At 40.1% G+C, this 15,852-nt stretch overlaps 1 protein-coding gene and 1 pseudogene across 4 annotated transcripts in view; one reads left to right on the top strand and one right to left on the bottom strand.

The window, feature by feature from the left end:
- Positions 1 to 15,852, top strand: part of YLPM1 (YLP motif containing 1) — a 73,685-nt gene that overhangs the window by 25,204 nt on the left and 32,629 nt on the right. For 3 of the 4 annotated variants that reach the window (XM_029950458.1, XM_029950456.1, XM_029950459.1), the window contains exons 5-6: positions 4,459 to 6,582; positions 9,160 to 9,280. In XM_029950458.1, the coding sequence (XP_029806318.1) occupies positions 4,459 to 6,582; positions 9,160 to 9,280 (2,245 nt within the window). The remainder of the gene's footprint in view (positions 1 to 4,458; positions 6,583 to 9,159; positions 9,281 to 15,852) is intronic. The other variant, XM_029950460.1, reaches the window with a different exon arrangement.
- On the bottom strand, positions 14,030 to 15,213 carry LOC115301058 (annotated as a pseudogene).

Here is a 15,852-nt window from a genome sequence, read left to right as displayed (position 1 = left end):
TGACACCGGATTCAAAAAATCTTTGCCAAGACCTACGTCAAGGAGCTTACACCTGTGTGTTTTTCTCTAGGAGCTTCATGGTTTTAGGCCTTACTTTCAAGTCTTCAATCCATTTTGCGTTACTTTTTGTGTCCAGTGTGAGACAGCACTGTAGTTGCATTCTTTTCTATATGACTGTTCAATTTTCCCAGGATCATTTATTGAGAAAACTGTCCTTTCTCCATTTTATATTCTTGGCTCCTTTGTCATAAATTAATTGACCATATATGGTTGGGTTGATTTGGGGGACCTCTGTTCTGTTCCATTGATCTGTATGTCTGTTTGTATGCTGGTACCATACTCTCTAATACCATTTATATACTATATTCTAAAGTTGAACAGGACAGGTGCTATACTGTTCTGATTGTTTTCCTTTATAGATGACTTCTCCCTAATGGCAGAAACTTTTTTCCCCCGGGTATTCTAAAATTTCATAGTGGTTTTTTTGTTTGTTTAGTTTTAATAATTATACTGATTACTTAGTGAGCTAGGCCTCTTCTGTTTGGAGATTAGAGTCTCTCTAACTCAAATCATTGTGCTATTTCTTCATTAAATTTTTTTCTATTTTTCTCTTTCTGGAACTCCTCATTAGTAGGTTTTTGGACCTGTAGGGTTGATTATATTTATCTCTTTTTCATTTGATTGTACGTTTGGAGATACTTCTACTCTTTTTATTACATTTTATTGGGAGGAATTTTAAATTTTTCTGCAGTTTTCTTGGTTCTGATCCTTTTTAATATATAGCAAATTTTTCTTGATTTATATTTATAGTATCTTTAAGAATCTCTCTGAGGATATTATTTGAAGGTTTTTTTTTTTTTTTTTAAGTTATCTTCTGTTTTTTCCGTTATCTGTTTTTCTCCAGATTTATGACCTGGTTACCTTTGGTCTCTTCCTTCCATTTTGGAGATGTTCCTCAAATATCTAGTGATCCTTGGTTGTCTGTTTACATTTAAGAGTGGGGGGACACTGACAAGCTAATTGGAAGCTCTGTGTGCATATGGGGGGCTCATCAACTGTTGTTGCTCCCAGTCAGCAAATTCAGGCTTTGCTTACATGGTAGGGCAGAGAACTGCCAATGTTAGAGGCCCCTCAGATTCAAGAATTTAGGGACATTCATCCTAGAGAAAGTCTAATTGATGGTTCTGATTATAGATTTTAATTTGTGCGTTTTTATTAGCACCACGTTACTTCTGTCCTTCCCCAGCACCTCTGGTATCTGAGAATTCTGACTCTCTGGGTTTCTGTGGGCAGACGAGCCCCATTTTGATCTTATCTCCTTTTATTACCAGCATTCTAAACTGCAGCTTCTTGCATATGTTACCACTCATGTTTATTCTTTGTCTTCCAGAATTTAAAAACCATCTGCTGATGGTCCCCTTTTTGTTTATAGTGGGTTTAGGTATAATTACATTCCTTGTGATGACTTTGTGTGGTGTCAACTTCTAGGCTGTAGTACCTTTCATAGAATTCCCTTATATGTTTCTGATTAGGGTAGGTCATAAGGACAACTAGTTATCCCTGGACAACTAAAAAAAAATGATTCTTACCTGTTCCCCAGAAAAGATATATAGTCCTTTTTTGTCTTTGGGGAAATCTTCATTCTTCTTCTACCTGGTTCACATTTTCTCTTTGATACTCTGTAATTTAAATTCCGAGATATAAGGGTGCCTGGGTGACTCAGTTGGCTAAGCATCCAACTTTGGCTCAAGTCCTGATCTCATGGTTCGTGAGTTTCAGCTCCTCATCAGGCTCTGTACTGACAGCCTGGAGCCTGCTTCAGATTCTGTGCCTCCCTCTCTCTCCCTGCCCCTCCCCTGCTTGTGCTCCCCATCTCTCTCTCTCAAAAATAAATTAAACATTAAAAAATTCAATTCTGAGATATAAATTACCTATTACTAATACATCTTATGTTAGAGGATAAGGAAGAACAATCAACCAAAGACATTTAACTAATACATATGTATGAATTTAAATATCTTCTGCAACTGGTCATATAACCATAGTTGGTATTTATAACTATCTTCTTCCACTACACATTTCATAGTCCCTTTGTTCTCAGCATGCATTTCTGTTGGTCTTCGTTTTTTGCCTAGTGGAGTGACCCAAACCTTCATTCTTGAAAGGTCTGAGCTATTGGCAGTCCTGTCTGAAATGTAGTTATTGTAGTTTCTGTTCTGTCCTGTTAATCACAGGACATAGAAGTGCTAAGCGGTGTTCTAGAGGATCTTCATTCCAGACATTTTGCTCCTTACTCTCACTGTGTAGTAATGACCCAATTTCCCCTTGCAACTCAGGACCAGTCACCCCCAGCCAGTTTAATTACTTCTTTCTTGGCCTGTCAATTCAGAACCCAAGTAGCCAGGTGGCAGTCTCATGTTGTATTTAATGAAGTTATTGTTGTGTTCCCTGATGGAAGTATTCTTCCTTTGAAACTCAGACTTCTAGACCAGGAAAAAAGCCATGTCAACAGGGATAGTAAATAAATATTTTCCTGAAACTGAATTTAGTATTCTTCATTGATTTCTCACACAAGTGAAAGAAAAACTCTTCTGTTTCTCATTAAAAGCATGAAAGGCATCATCATCCATTTAGTCGCTTAAGCCAGGAAAGTTGGAATCATTCTAATTTTTTCTCTATTAACATTTTAATTTCAGCTACTAGAAAGTCCTATCCATTTTACCTTCCTCCACATCTCTCGCTTTTATCTCCTTCTCTACATCCTCATATCAGTCACTTTAACTTACCCAAATTGTAGAAACAATCTACAATAAACTTTTGCTACCTATCTATCTGCTACTTTTCTGTTAGAGGAGTCTTTTAAAAATCAGGTCATCTGTAGTGGCTCTAAGTCTCATTAGGTAATTCTCAATTTCTTGCCCAGCTGAATTATTTCACTGGTGGTAACAGAGATCCAAAATCATATGCTTTAATAAGTTAAAGGCTTATTCTCTTTTAGCACTTATGTGATGGCTCTACAGTGTCAAGAATCCAAGTTCCTTCTGATTTGTTATTTCTCATCTCCTAGTTTACTGCACTTGTGTACATGGTCCAGGATACTTTACCTCCATGTCAGAGCCAGCATGAAAAGGAGATGGTGAAGAGGAGAGTGAGCCCTTCCCTTGAAGGGTATAACCCACAAGGATGTGTCAGTCATATTCATTCTCAGCCATTGACCAGAATGTGGCTACAAGTTCTAGCTACAAGAGAGTTTGGGAAAGAGGATTTAGTCTCGCTAGCTTTGTGTCCAGCTAAGAATAAAGAAGCTCAGGTACTTTAGGAAAAGGGGGAATGGGTATCATTGGAGCATACAAGCTCTTCTGGAGATAGATTCTTGCATATTCTTTACTTATCTCTTAGTTCCCTACCTCTTCACTCCTTTTCCAGCTTTCCTGCTCCCTTTGCTTGAGCCATGCTGAACTGATTGCACTTCCAGACATGCTTTGCTAGTGTGTGTTTCTCTGTCTTTCCTCATAATGCTTCCTTAACCTTAGATGTCCTTGCCCCCCATTTTCCTTATCTCCAATACACCCTATTAGCCTGGCCTCAGAGAATTTCTCTTTCAAGACTTAAGCATCATCTATTGCATAAAGCCTCTATTGGACAGCACACACGCACACACACACACACACATACACACACCCGGAAGAATTGACCATCCCCTCCTCTGTTGCCCTTGTTATATGCAGACAGACTTCTGTCATTGCACCTTTGGACATTTATTTACGCTTAGATTCTCTTTCTCCGTGATTGTAAACCCTTTGAGGGCACAGATGACATTTTATTTGTATATCCCTTAGATGTAGTATAGTGCTTGACAGACAGGGTATGTGAACTAAATATTTTCTGAATGGGTGAGTAAGTCCATAGCAAATTGCTCAGGTAGTGTCCAGACTTTAAAATGTCAGGGCACGTTCTTAAGATAAAGCTGGCTGCTTTTGAATTTTTGTCAGGTAGTCCAGATGATAATGTTAGTTCCAACAATATTTATAATCGTCCTATATTATCTTATTAGTTGTTTCCTATTTAGTTTTTAGTTATATTTTAATTCTAAAAGTACCCTGAGTTAGCCGTGGCATTTTTTTCCCCATTTAAAACGAGTGGACTTTTCTGTCTACTAAGTAACAGTATTTATAATTGCTTTTTAACAATTTAGTATATCAGTGACTTGCTGCAGGAGATGTTTTGAAGTGAATTATAATAGTAATGACATGATTTCCAAAGCCTGTCCTAAGACCTTCTGAGAACCGCCACTTTAGCATACTGATGCTAAGATAGATACCTCAGGATTTATTTAATGACTGAAAGAGTCATTTTTGTAAACAGATTCTAAGGCAAGATTGCCTTAAATATTCTTACATGGAGACTATTTTTTTTCTGCTTTACTGTCTTGAGTAATATCTTTTGTTTTACTTGTAGATTTGATGGTCCTCGAAGATTTGAGGATTTAGGGTCAAGGTGTGAAGGACCGAGACCCAAAGGGCCTCGTTTTGAAGGAAATCGCCCCGATGGGCCAAGACCCAGATATGAAGGTCACCCAACAGAGGGCACTAAAAGCAAATGGGGAATGATTCCCCGGGGGCCAGCATCTCAGTTTTATATTACCCCCAATACATCCCTCAGTCCTCGACAGAGTGGACCACAGTGGAAAGGCCCCAAGCCAGCTTTTGGACAGCAACATCAGCAGCAACCTAAGTCACAAGCAGAACCTCTTTCAGGAAACAAAGAACCATTAGCAGACACCAATAGTAACCAGCAGAAGAATTTTAAAATGCAGTCAGCTACATTTTCCATTGCTGCAGATATAAAGGATGCCAAGGCGGCTCAGTCAGATGAGAATCTAAGCGACTCTCAACAAGAGCCACCTAAAAGCGAAGTCTCGGAAGGGCCCATAGAGCCTTCTAATTGGGACCAGGATTCTCAAAGTATGGAGACTCAAATGGACAAAGCCCAAGCTGTTACTCAGCCTGTACCCCTTGCAAATAAACCTGTACCTACTCAATCTACTTTTTCCTCAAAACCAGGGGGGATGGAGGGAGGAGCAGCAGTGACAACATCATCATCATTAACTGCAGATAATGATTTTAAACCTTTGGGTATCGGCCTGCCCCATTCAGAAAACAACCAAGATAAAGGGCTGCCTCGGCCAGATAACAGAGATAATAGGTTAGAAGGCAATCGAGGCAACAGCTCATCTTACAGAGGTCCTGGGCAAAGCAGAATGGAAGACACACGGGATAAAGGACTAGTAAATAGAGGTCGAGGTCAGGCAATCAGCCGTGGCCCAGGGTTGGTCAAGCAAGAAGACTTTCGTGATAAGATGATGATGGGTAGACGAGAAGACAGTCGAGAGAAGATGAGCAGAGGTGAAGGCGGCCGGGACAGAGGGTTGATGAGGCCAGGAGGCAGTCGGGAGAAAGTGCCAGGTGGTCTGCAAGGCAGCCAGGACAGGGGTAGAGCTGGCAGCCGAGAAAGGGGACTACCTCGGAGGGCTGGCAGTCAGGAGAGAGGACCTCCTCGAAGGGCTGGGAGCAGAGAGAGAGTACCACCACGGAGAGCTGGGAGTAGGGAGAGGGGACCACCTCGAGGGCCTGGCAGTAGGGAAAGGGGAATGGGAAGACCAGATTTTGGTCGTGACAGAGGTCCATTTAGACCAGAACCAGGAGATGGTGGGGAAAAAATGTATCCATATCACCGAGATGAGCCTCCTAGGGCTCCATGGAACCATGGAGAAGAGAGAGGGCATGAAGAGTTCCCATTAGATGGTAGGAATGCTCCAATGGAACGAGAAAGACTTGATGATTGGGATAGAGAAAGATATTGGAGAGAATGTGAACGTGACTATCAAGATGATACACTAGATCCGTATAGCAGAGAGGACAGGTTCTCAGCACCACCATCTCGATCTCATGATGGAGATAGACGAGGCCCTTGGTGGGATGATTGGGAGAGAGATCAGGATATGGATGAGGACTACAACAGGGAAATGGACAGGGACATGGACAGGGATGTGGATCGGATTGGAAGACCCATGGATATGTATGATAGAAATTTGGATAATGAGTGGGACAGAGATTATGGGAGACCACTGGATGAACAAGAATCACAGTTTCGTGAACGGGATATTCCATCTCTTCCACCTTTACCACCCCTCCCACCTCTTCCACCTTTGGATAGATATCGGGATGATAGATGGAGAGAAGAAAGAAATCGAGACCATGGGTATGATCGAGATTTTCGTGATAGGGGTGAGTTGAGGATCCGAGAGTATCCAGAAAGAGGAGATACATGGCGGGAAAAGCGAGATTATATCCCTGACAGAATGGACTGGGAAAGAGAACGGTTGTCAGACAGATGGTACCCATCTGATGTGGATAGACATTCCCCCATGGCGGAACATATGCCCTCCTCACATCATTCTTCTGAAATGATGGGGTCGGATACAAACTTAGACTCTGACCAAGGCCTTGGAGGGGTAATGGTTCTCAGTCAGAGGCAGCACGAAATCATTTTGAAAGCTGCACAAGAACTGAAAATGCTTCGGTAAGTTGACTACTTAAGATCATTTTCTTTTAGTCAAAACCGCATTCAGACTGCTCTTTTTTAAAGTGATGCGATGTATGTGAATGGAATCGTTTTGCTTCAAGTTCTTGTAATTTTAATGTATATGTCTGGCCATTTAGTGCTGCTGTAGGGTTAGGAAATGTATTTGGAAGCTGTGTTAATTGCAAGCTTATGTCCTGAAATGTCAAAGTTTGATAGCTATTCTTGGCTTTTATAGCTGTGTTGCTGACACATCATGCCTGTGGATGTTTCAGTGTCAACCTTCAACTCCCCAGTGCTCTGGATTTCACAGAGCTCATATGTAACACCCCCTTTTTTTTTTCCCCAGGAGGCATTTTGTTCTTTGGTATTAGATCTTATAGACTTCACATTCATGATCTTTGATAAAACTTTGGAAAGTGCTGTAAGGTTTTTCTCTGTTGAAGCTCAGAATGGTTTACCTGAAAGTGTCCTCAGATTTGTCTAACCATCGACACTTTCTTTCTGGGGTGTTTTCTCTTTCCTTATAGCTAGAAGCAGCTATCTCTACTTGGGGATGTTACTTATTTCCACATAATCAAATATTTTCTTTGTGAAATTGAGAATAAAATTTGGATTTCTTGATTTAAATCACCTATGTATAAGTATCTTTATAATGCTTCCCAAGGAGTAACAATTTAAAAAAAAAAAAAAGCTAACATTGCATGCTTACTATGTGCCAGGAACTGTACTGAATACTTTATATTTGTTCATTTTATCCTTAAACCAACTATGTCCTGAGAGAAGAATTTAAGAGTCATGGATAGATTGCAAGCTTTTTAGGTAATTTCTTAGGAATTAGCAGTGTTTTGAGAAAATAAATTAATGGTTAGTTTTTGACCTATTCCCGTGTATCGTGTTTCCTTCATTTTTCAATTCTGGTCTACACTTGTGGATTATGCCAATTGAAATTATAACTGAAGCTTTATGACTAGGAAAGTATAATGAGGAAAAATCCCTGTAGGTAAAGATGAAAGACCCAGTGCCTCAGGCAGCACAGCCGATTTCTGTCTGTAGAAGATGCGCTCTGGGAGATTTTACTCTTCCAAATCACTCATGAGGAAGACGTGGAAAGCATGATACAGAACGTGTAGTCACGACACGTCTAGTTACTCACTTGTAAGTTACAGACACCTTTAACTTAACACCCACCATGTGCTGGGCACTGTGCTGATAATTTAGCATACATTGTCTCAGTCCTCCTGTCTCAGATCCTTTTATCTCGAAGGCCTGCAAAGATAAGTAGACATATCCCCGCTTCACAGATGACACTAAGGCTCAGAGAGGTTAAGTCCACTTGGCAAACCCAGAATTTGAACCCAGTCTGTCCAGCTCTAAAATCTGTTTTGTTTATAGAGAACAGCAAGCTGATTAGTGTTACCAAACTGCCAAGTTTTCTTTCCTTTTCCTTTTAAAATTTCCTTTTCATCCTTTATTACTTTGTGTAGAAAACCTGGATAAAAGGTGCTTCTTCTTCATCACCTTTTTTTTTTTTAAGCTCTTTCTAGGCAACATAAGCATAATTAAAATATGTGAAGTGATGGATGAGAATTGTCATAGTTGAATACAAGTAAGCTATGTTGTATTGGTGTGAAGTCATAATATGATTTACATGAGGTAGAAAATAAACTTTTTTAACTCTTAGTTTGTGTCCTTTTGGGTCACTACATCCAGTGTAGGGAGAAAACTGTAAAAAGTCTGAAGAGGTTGTAGTAGATGTTACACCTGTTTATGGTGGGCATTGTAAGGAAAATTCACAAAAAGAAAAAGGGAATTTGACCAGAGATTTCAAAAGCATGAAGAGTTACATGATTACTCTTCAGGAATATGAAGTGTTGTTTTTAAAGGTACAGACTGACTTTAGTTCTCACTGTAAATAGCAGGACTATAAACTAAAATGCCCACAAACCAGACAGGTAACTAAAATGAGAGAAAGTGGGCCAGGATAACTCTACTGAGTGTGGTGAGATTGTGGCAAACTGCTTCGTCTAAAGTGGACAGCCGTTACTCCAGTCAGCTCATTGTTGGCATGTGGGAACCTAGACCCATTGTTACCAAATCTCTTTAAAATTTGAATTTATATGTGAAATATTTGGCTTTGTAAATAATGGCAGCTAATTCAGATTTTAAAAACTGATGTGAAAACCAATTAAAAAAAAAAACCTTTGTATTTGGCCACCATTTTGCAACCTCTCATCTAGCTAGAGAGTATTGAACAAAAAGAAAAAATAGAGAACTTTTTGTTCAATGAAAGAAAAACATGATAAGTAGATGCTCTTTTAGAATAGACTAATAAGGCAGGTTGTAGAACCTGTCCTTGAAGATCTTTAATAATTAATAGTCATTTATAGGTTGTAGATGACTAGTCAGTTAGCTACATAAAGGCAAGAGAGTGTTACCCTGGAGGTGCTCTGGGGGCACCGTAAGACGATTTTTAGAACAGAGTTCTTAGATCTCTTTTTCTTTGATATCAGTTGTAGTCACTGGGTATGGAGTAAACATGCCTTCATGCACAATGGCGATTTTATTTGTTCACAGGGAACAGAAAGAACAGCTTCAGAAGATGAAAGACTTTGGGTCTGAGCCACAGATGCCTGACCATCTGCCACCCCAGGACTCAAGGTTGCAGAATGCATCTTCAAGGCCTGGAATGTACCCGGTATGGGAAAATGCAATAATTCCTACTTTGTATGTTTGTATGTTGTTTGATTTTTTTTCCCATTGTAATAAGTATGAATTTCTTCTATTAAAAAATGTAAATTTTGGGCGCCTGGGTGGCTCAGTCAGTTAACTGTCCGACTTCAGTTCAGGTCATGATCACACAGTCAAGTGAGTTTAAGCCCCATGTCGGACTCTGCTGACAGTTCAGAGCCTGGACCCTGCTTTGGATTCTGTGTCTCCCTCTCTCTCTGCCCCTCCCCTGCTTGCACTCTGTCTCTCTCTGTCTCTCAAAAATGAATAAACGTTAAAAAGAAAAATTTTTTTAATGTAAATTTGGGGAAAGTAAAAAGCTAATGGTAATTGACCTTTGAAAATCTTTTAAATGTTGTCAAAAGTGTGACAGGTACATTTTCCCCCTATGTTTTGATAAGTACACCAAACACACCTGAGCTACATGGCTTTGTGTTCACAAAACTGTAGTAATTTTCCTGATAATCTCTTTTGTTGAAATCGCCCTGTCTTTCATCTGGGCAGTGCAGAGGCTCCCTCTGAGCCTTGCTCCTGTGACCCTCAGAGTCTCCCCACCTCCGTGGGCTACTGGTTCCTCAGCTAGGGCAGGGATCAAACATCATGCCCCAGTTCCGGCAGTAAAGTTCTGTGAAAGATCTGTGTGGTCAAGTTCTCCCTTTGTTTTGCATTCATTGTTGTTGTTATTGTTGTTTGTTGTTTTACCTTTAACCCAGTGATGGGCTTTGAAAATGTTGTTAGGCAAATAACTTTCTAACAACACAATGAGAGGAAAACCCCAAATCATTTCATGAAATGAGCTCTTCACTTTTGAGTGTTCCCTTTCATCTTAACACATAGTCTAACACGTAACAGATTACATAGTGGTTACCAACGACCACCACGATGCTGCCTCCCCGTATCATACCTCCCGACTTGTGTGTGCCTCTGTCTGCCTCCAGCGTTTCTCTCTGGATGTGTCTCCTGTCAAACTCAGCATATTCAAAATGGAGCTCATTATCATTTTCCATTAAACGTGTTCTTTCTCCTCACCATCACCTACTCACCCAAGCTGGACACCTGAAAGTCAGCCTTAACTCTTTACTGTGTCCTGCCCTTCTGTACCCAGTCATTCTGTTGATTGATTTTACTGCCTTTTTAACATTATTCAAATATACTGTTCTCTACTTTCCCACAACCTTAGTTTTGTCCTTCCTCAGTTCTTGCCTAGATTATTTCAGAAACAATATATTTGTCCCCATCTCATTCCCTTCTGATCCATTCTCCATTCTGCTGCTAGAATGATTATTTTATTGTATTTTTGAATGAAATTTTGAGGTATAGTTTACATACCATAACTTATTTTAATCCCACTCATTTTAAGCCTACAGTTTGAGTTTCGACAAATATGGAGAACAAAATTTCCATCACCCTGAAAAGTTCTCTGGTGCTGCTGTGTACCCCTGTACTTCACCTTAGGCAGCACTGAGGGGACCTCTGGCCAGAATGGACACTGAACTACATAAATCTCACCATGTTGCCTGTACCGTGGCTTTAGAATGCTTCCGTACCCCCATTGCTTTCATAATCCAATCTGAAGTCTTTTGCTTGACCTTTTATGTTTTTCCTGTGCTGACTTGACCTCTGTTTACCATTACTTGCTCTTCAGTCCCTTCCCCTCTGCTTTCCTTCCACGTGGAGCTTCTTACAACTGTGCCAGTGTGCCAGGATCTTAATTTCTCCATGCCTTTGCACGGACATGCTGTGCTCTAAACCTGGAGTTTCTTTTCTTTCTCTAATCTCCTTCTCCAACGAGTTAATTCTTGTTCATGATTTAGAACTCAGCTCTGTATCTTCTCTTCCCCTTGTGTGAGATGGAGGCCTTCACATGTACCCCAGTAACACCTTGTACCAGCCTCTGTCACAGCCATGATCCTATTGTATTTTGTCTGTTCTCTTGTCGTCCTTCCCTTGTAAACAGAGCTCATTTTGATAGGAACTATGTCTTTTATCTTTGTATCTCTTAGCAAATACTTGAAGCTCTAGAATGTATAGTTCCACGTTTCTGCCTTATTGACTTAACAAATTATAAATATTTTCCCATATTTTGACATACGTTATTAATTTTGATGCATAGTTTATTAAAACTATCCCATTTCTGTTGGACATTTGTTTCTAATCTTTCAGTCTTATTATTAATATAACTTTAATAAATGTCTTTGTATCAAGTACTTATTCTAGATAACTTCTTTAAAAAAAATTTTTTATGTTTATTTAAATCCCTAAAGTGGGGTATTTCAGTTACAGAATAAGGACATTTTTAATGATCCCTGGAATCTAGCCAATGGCTCTCTAAAATAGTTGTATAAAGGGGCTCTTGGGTGGCTCTGTTGGTTAATAAGCATCCGACTTTGGCTCAGGTCATGATCTCGCAGTCTGTGAGTTCGAGTCCTGCGTTAGGGTCTGTGCTGACAGCTCAGAGCCTGTACCCTGCTTCAGATTCTCTATCTTCCTCTCTCTCTGCCCCTCTCCTATTTATACTCTGTCTCTCTGTCTCAAAAATAAACATAAAAAAATTTTTTTAATAGTTGTATAAAATGAATACTAGACCTTTGCAAGCACCAGCTACTTAATATTTTTGTTAGATTTAGAAGTTTTAATAAAATGATTTAATATGCATTTTTGATAGTGAACATGAGTATTTTTTCCATACTAATTATATTTCTTCTTGTAAAAATTCTATTTTTGTCCTTAACTCATTTGTCTCTTAAGGTTTTTCTTACCAATTTATATTACTCCGGTTTTTTTAAGTTTATTTATTTTGAGAGAGAGGGAGAGAGCACTTGCATGAACGGGGGAGGGGCAGAGAAGAAGGAGAGAAAGGACCCCAAGCAGGCTCTACATTATCAGCGGGGAGCCTGACACAGGGCTCTATCCCAGGACTGTGAGATCATGACCTGAGCCGATGTCAAGAATCAGAGGCCCAACAGACTAAGCCACCAAGGTGCCCATTCTTAAATATACTGTAGATAATCCTTTCTCAGATAAATACTGTAGGGATATTTTTTGTTTTTGTTTTTAACAAATTATTTATTGCTTTCACTGTGTAGTATGAAGAAAACACTTTGTGTTTTATTTATAGACATAATCCCAAGAGTTCTTACGATATGTGGAACAGGTCTGGATAGCTGTAGTCCAGACACAATAGTTTTTATCATATATTGGCAGTTGTTTTAGAGTGCTATAAACAAATGTTTACCCTAAGGTGGCAACCATTTGTTTTTTTACTGTAGGCTGTCATGACCTCTATCTAGTTAAATACTGTTCCTTACATAATGGCCACATCCATTTTGTTACTCAGAAAGCTTATTTTTAAAGTATAACCCATACATGAGTAAATATGTAAGCAGTGTGTATTGCTGGCTCTCTAAAGTCTAAAATAGCTGTCAGTGAAAAACCAGAAATAATGAACTAAAAGAAAAGGGTAATGAGTATTTGAATCAGGCTTGCAGAGATTAAAATAAAATTTGACAATTCGGTTTCAATATTGAAAAGATAGGACCTGTCTGTCAAGAGATTCTACTATCTCCTTAATACACATTTCTGTTGACATTTGGTGATTGCTTTGGGAAGACCAAGGCAAACATTGCACACAAAAGTGGCACCCCCTCTTGGGAGAAGTTACTAAATGTCTCATTCAGTTTCTTAGTTTTGTTGTTTCCTGGTGCTGATATTGTGTGTTGGTACTAGTCTTGCCACAAACTACTGTTGTCAGCCAGACAACAGATTATTCATGGAGGTTTTTGTTTTTAATTAATTCCAGGATTTCCCCCTACAGAAATTCAGTAGATGTGGGGTGGGCCTGGGACATTTATATCTCAAGTAGTTAGCACCCTACTTTTTCGGGAAGGAGAAAAAAGAGGGCGGGGATAGTATTGAGGACAATTTTTTTAAGTGGCTTTTTTATTTCTTTATTTGTACTTAAACCTGTAAACCAACCAGCCAAACTGATACTATTACCATGATAGTAATTGTATTAAAATATAAAACATCTTTATACGAATACTAGAATAATGAAGAAATTGGGAGTGGTAGTAGAACAGCACAGGGGGCAGAGGAAACCGATGAGCCACATTATAGCTGACCCTTCACCATCACAGTTGAAGTTCTTAATCAGTAAAGCCTCACAAACTCCAAAAATACAAGTAATCCTTCCTCACATATCTTTGTATTTTTACTTCTTATTCTTGAGGTTAGATTCTAGAACCTAAAGATATCCAAATTAGTATTATATCTAGTTATCTGTAGCCAGAAGCATCTTTTATCATGTTGTCCATAACAGCCAATGCTACTGAAACTTCTTTGATTAGACTCCAATCATGTCTCCTCAACTGAAACAATAAGCATAATAAGAAACAATATCAAGGCGGAGATACAGGACCCTAAAAGACAAATCCTGGGGCGCCTGGGTGGCTCAGTCGGTTAAGCCTCCGGCTTCGGCTCAGGTCAGATCTCACGTTCGTGGGTTCGAGCCCCGCGTCAGGCTCTGTGCTGACAGCTAGCTCAGAGCCTGGAGCCTGTTTCCAGTTCTGTGTCTCCTTCTCTCTCTGCCCCTCCCCCTCTCATGCTCTGTCTCTCTGTATAAAAAAAAAAATAAAAACATTAAAAAAAAAAAAGACAAATCCTAAGAGAAATAATACAGCTGCTGCCCAGATTGAGATTGAATAATATACTCATCATGTCACACATCTTCAGGCTGTATGTTCACAGAGTACTTTGGGAATAAGCCCATTATTTGCTGGGTACAAAAACGCTTAGCAGTTTGCCGTATTACGTCATGGCTCTGCCTGGCAGTTTCTACGATGGACTCCAGGTCACTGACAGAATTTTGCTGGAACTGGATCTGGGATTGCGGGGACTCCTCTCCACGGTTGCAGGGCTCGTTGTTCCAGACTTGGGGACACCAGGTCTGACTGTTCCAGGAATAGTTGCTCCAAGCCTGGCGGTTCCAGGTCTGGTTGTTCCATCTTGGAAGGCTTCCAGAAGTGTTCATCAGGTGTCCCCGGTGATAGGAACAGAAGCCTGGGTATTCTGTAGTTGCTGAGCTATTAGAGTCATACTGTTGCTATTCTTTGGCTAGTTGTTTTTCTGCCACCTCTTATGTTTCATTCTCTGGTTCTGGGACCAGGTTGTTGATGTTGTTGTTTTTTAAATTTTTTTAAATGCTTTTTATTTATTTTTGAGAGAGAGAGAGAGAGAGAGAGAGAGAGAGAGAGCAATCAGGGGAGGGTCAGGGAGAGAGGGAGACACAGAATCTGAAGCAGGCTCCAGGCTCAGAGCTAGCTGTCAGCACAGAGCCCGATGCGAGGCTCAAACCCACAAACCATGAGATCATGACCTGAGCTGAAGCTGGAGGCTTAACCGACTGAGCCACCCAGGCGCCCCTCTGGGACCAGGTTTTAACTTGCTTGTCTCTAAGGTTCAGAATGTTGGAAAGTTCTTACATTTGCTAGAGACTGAAGTATTTCTGTCTCTGCAGTCAAATGCTCTTCCACTGAGCTATACCCCCTATTTCTGTCTCTGAAATCTGTCATTGAGTGCATATAGATGGGCCTGAGAGAGCATGGTTCTGGTATTCTGTTTCTTGCCCTGGGCCGTATCTTTTTTCTCTGCTGTGCTCTTCTCTACAAAAGTGGGCAGTGGTTTTACTCTAGGACTGGTGGAATAATCAGGGCTGTCCTGAATAAGCAGGCCATGGAGGAAAGAAGAGAAGAGACGGTCTCCATGTAGGGTGTCTCAGCAGATGACATGCAAGGATGCCTAATTTTCTTCGGGCCCATAAATCTCAGGCATTGGAGAAAAGTCCCTAGATTTGGGTGCTTCGGGGCAAGGTGGGCATTGGGCCTGAGCTGGATCCACACTCATGTTGCTGAACTGAGGGTAGAGGGGAAAGAAAACAGAGAGATTACAAGAAAGACGCAGGTTTATGTGTCTAGGTAGAAGAGCTTAGAGATATGAAGGTCTCCAGATGTAAGAGGATCAGAAGGCTGGAATGAAGCAGGTCACCCCCGCAGGAGCAGGAGCCAGCCAGCCCAATGTAGCAAAAGGTCGAGGGCAATTTTTTTCTCTTTTCTGAATACTCAAATTGAGGTATAATTTACATGCCATATAATTTGCCAGTTTTAAGTGATTTTTAGTAAATTTACTGAGCTGTGAAACCATCACCGATTTCCCTAATGATTAATGATGTCTTTTTCAAGTGCTTATTGGCCATTCATGTATCTTTGGAGACATGTCCAAATTTTTTCTGATTTTTTTCTATTATTTGTCTTATTATTATAATAATTTTTCATATTTTAAATACAAGTCCTTTATCAGTTATAGGATTTGCCTGTTTCTCTCCAATGGTGTGTTTTATTGTATTATATTTTTAAAAATGTATTTATTTATTTTGAGAGAGGTAGAAGCTATGCTAGTGGGAAAGGGGCAGAGAGAGAGGGAGAGACTCCCCAGCAGGCTCTGCACTGTCAGTGCAGAACTGGATGTCGGACACACACACTGCAA

Source organism: Suricata suricatta, chromosome 9, assembly GCF_006229205.1.
Source record: "Suricata suricatta isolate VVHF042 chromosome 9, meerkat_22Aug2017_6uvM2_HiC, whole genome shotgun sequence".
Lineage (NCBI taxonomy): Eukaryota > Metazoa > Chordata > Mammalia > Carnivora > Herpestidae > Suricata > Suricata suricatta.
This window is presented reverse-complemented; position numbering and strand designations above follow the sequence as displayed.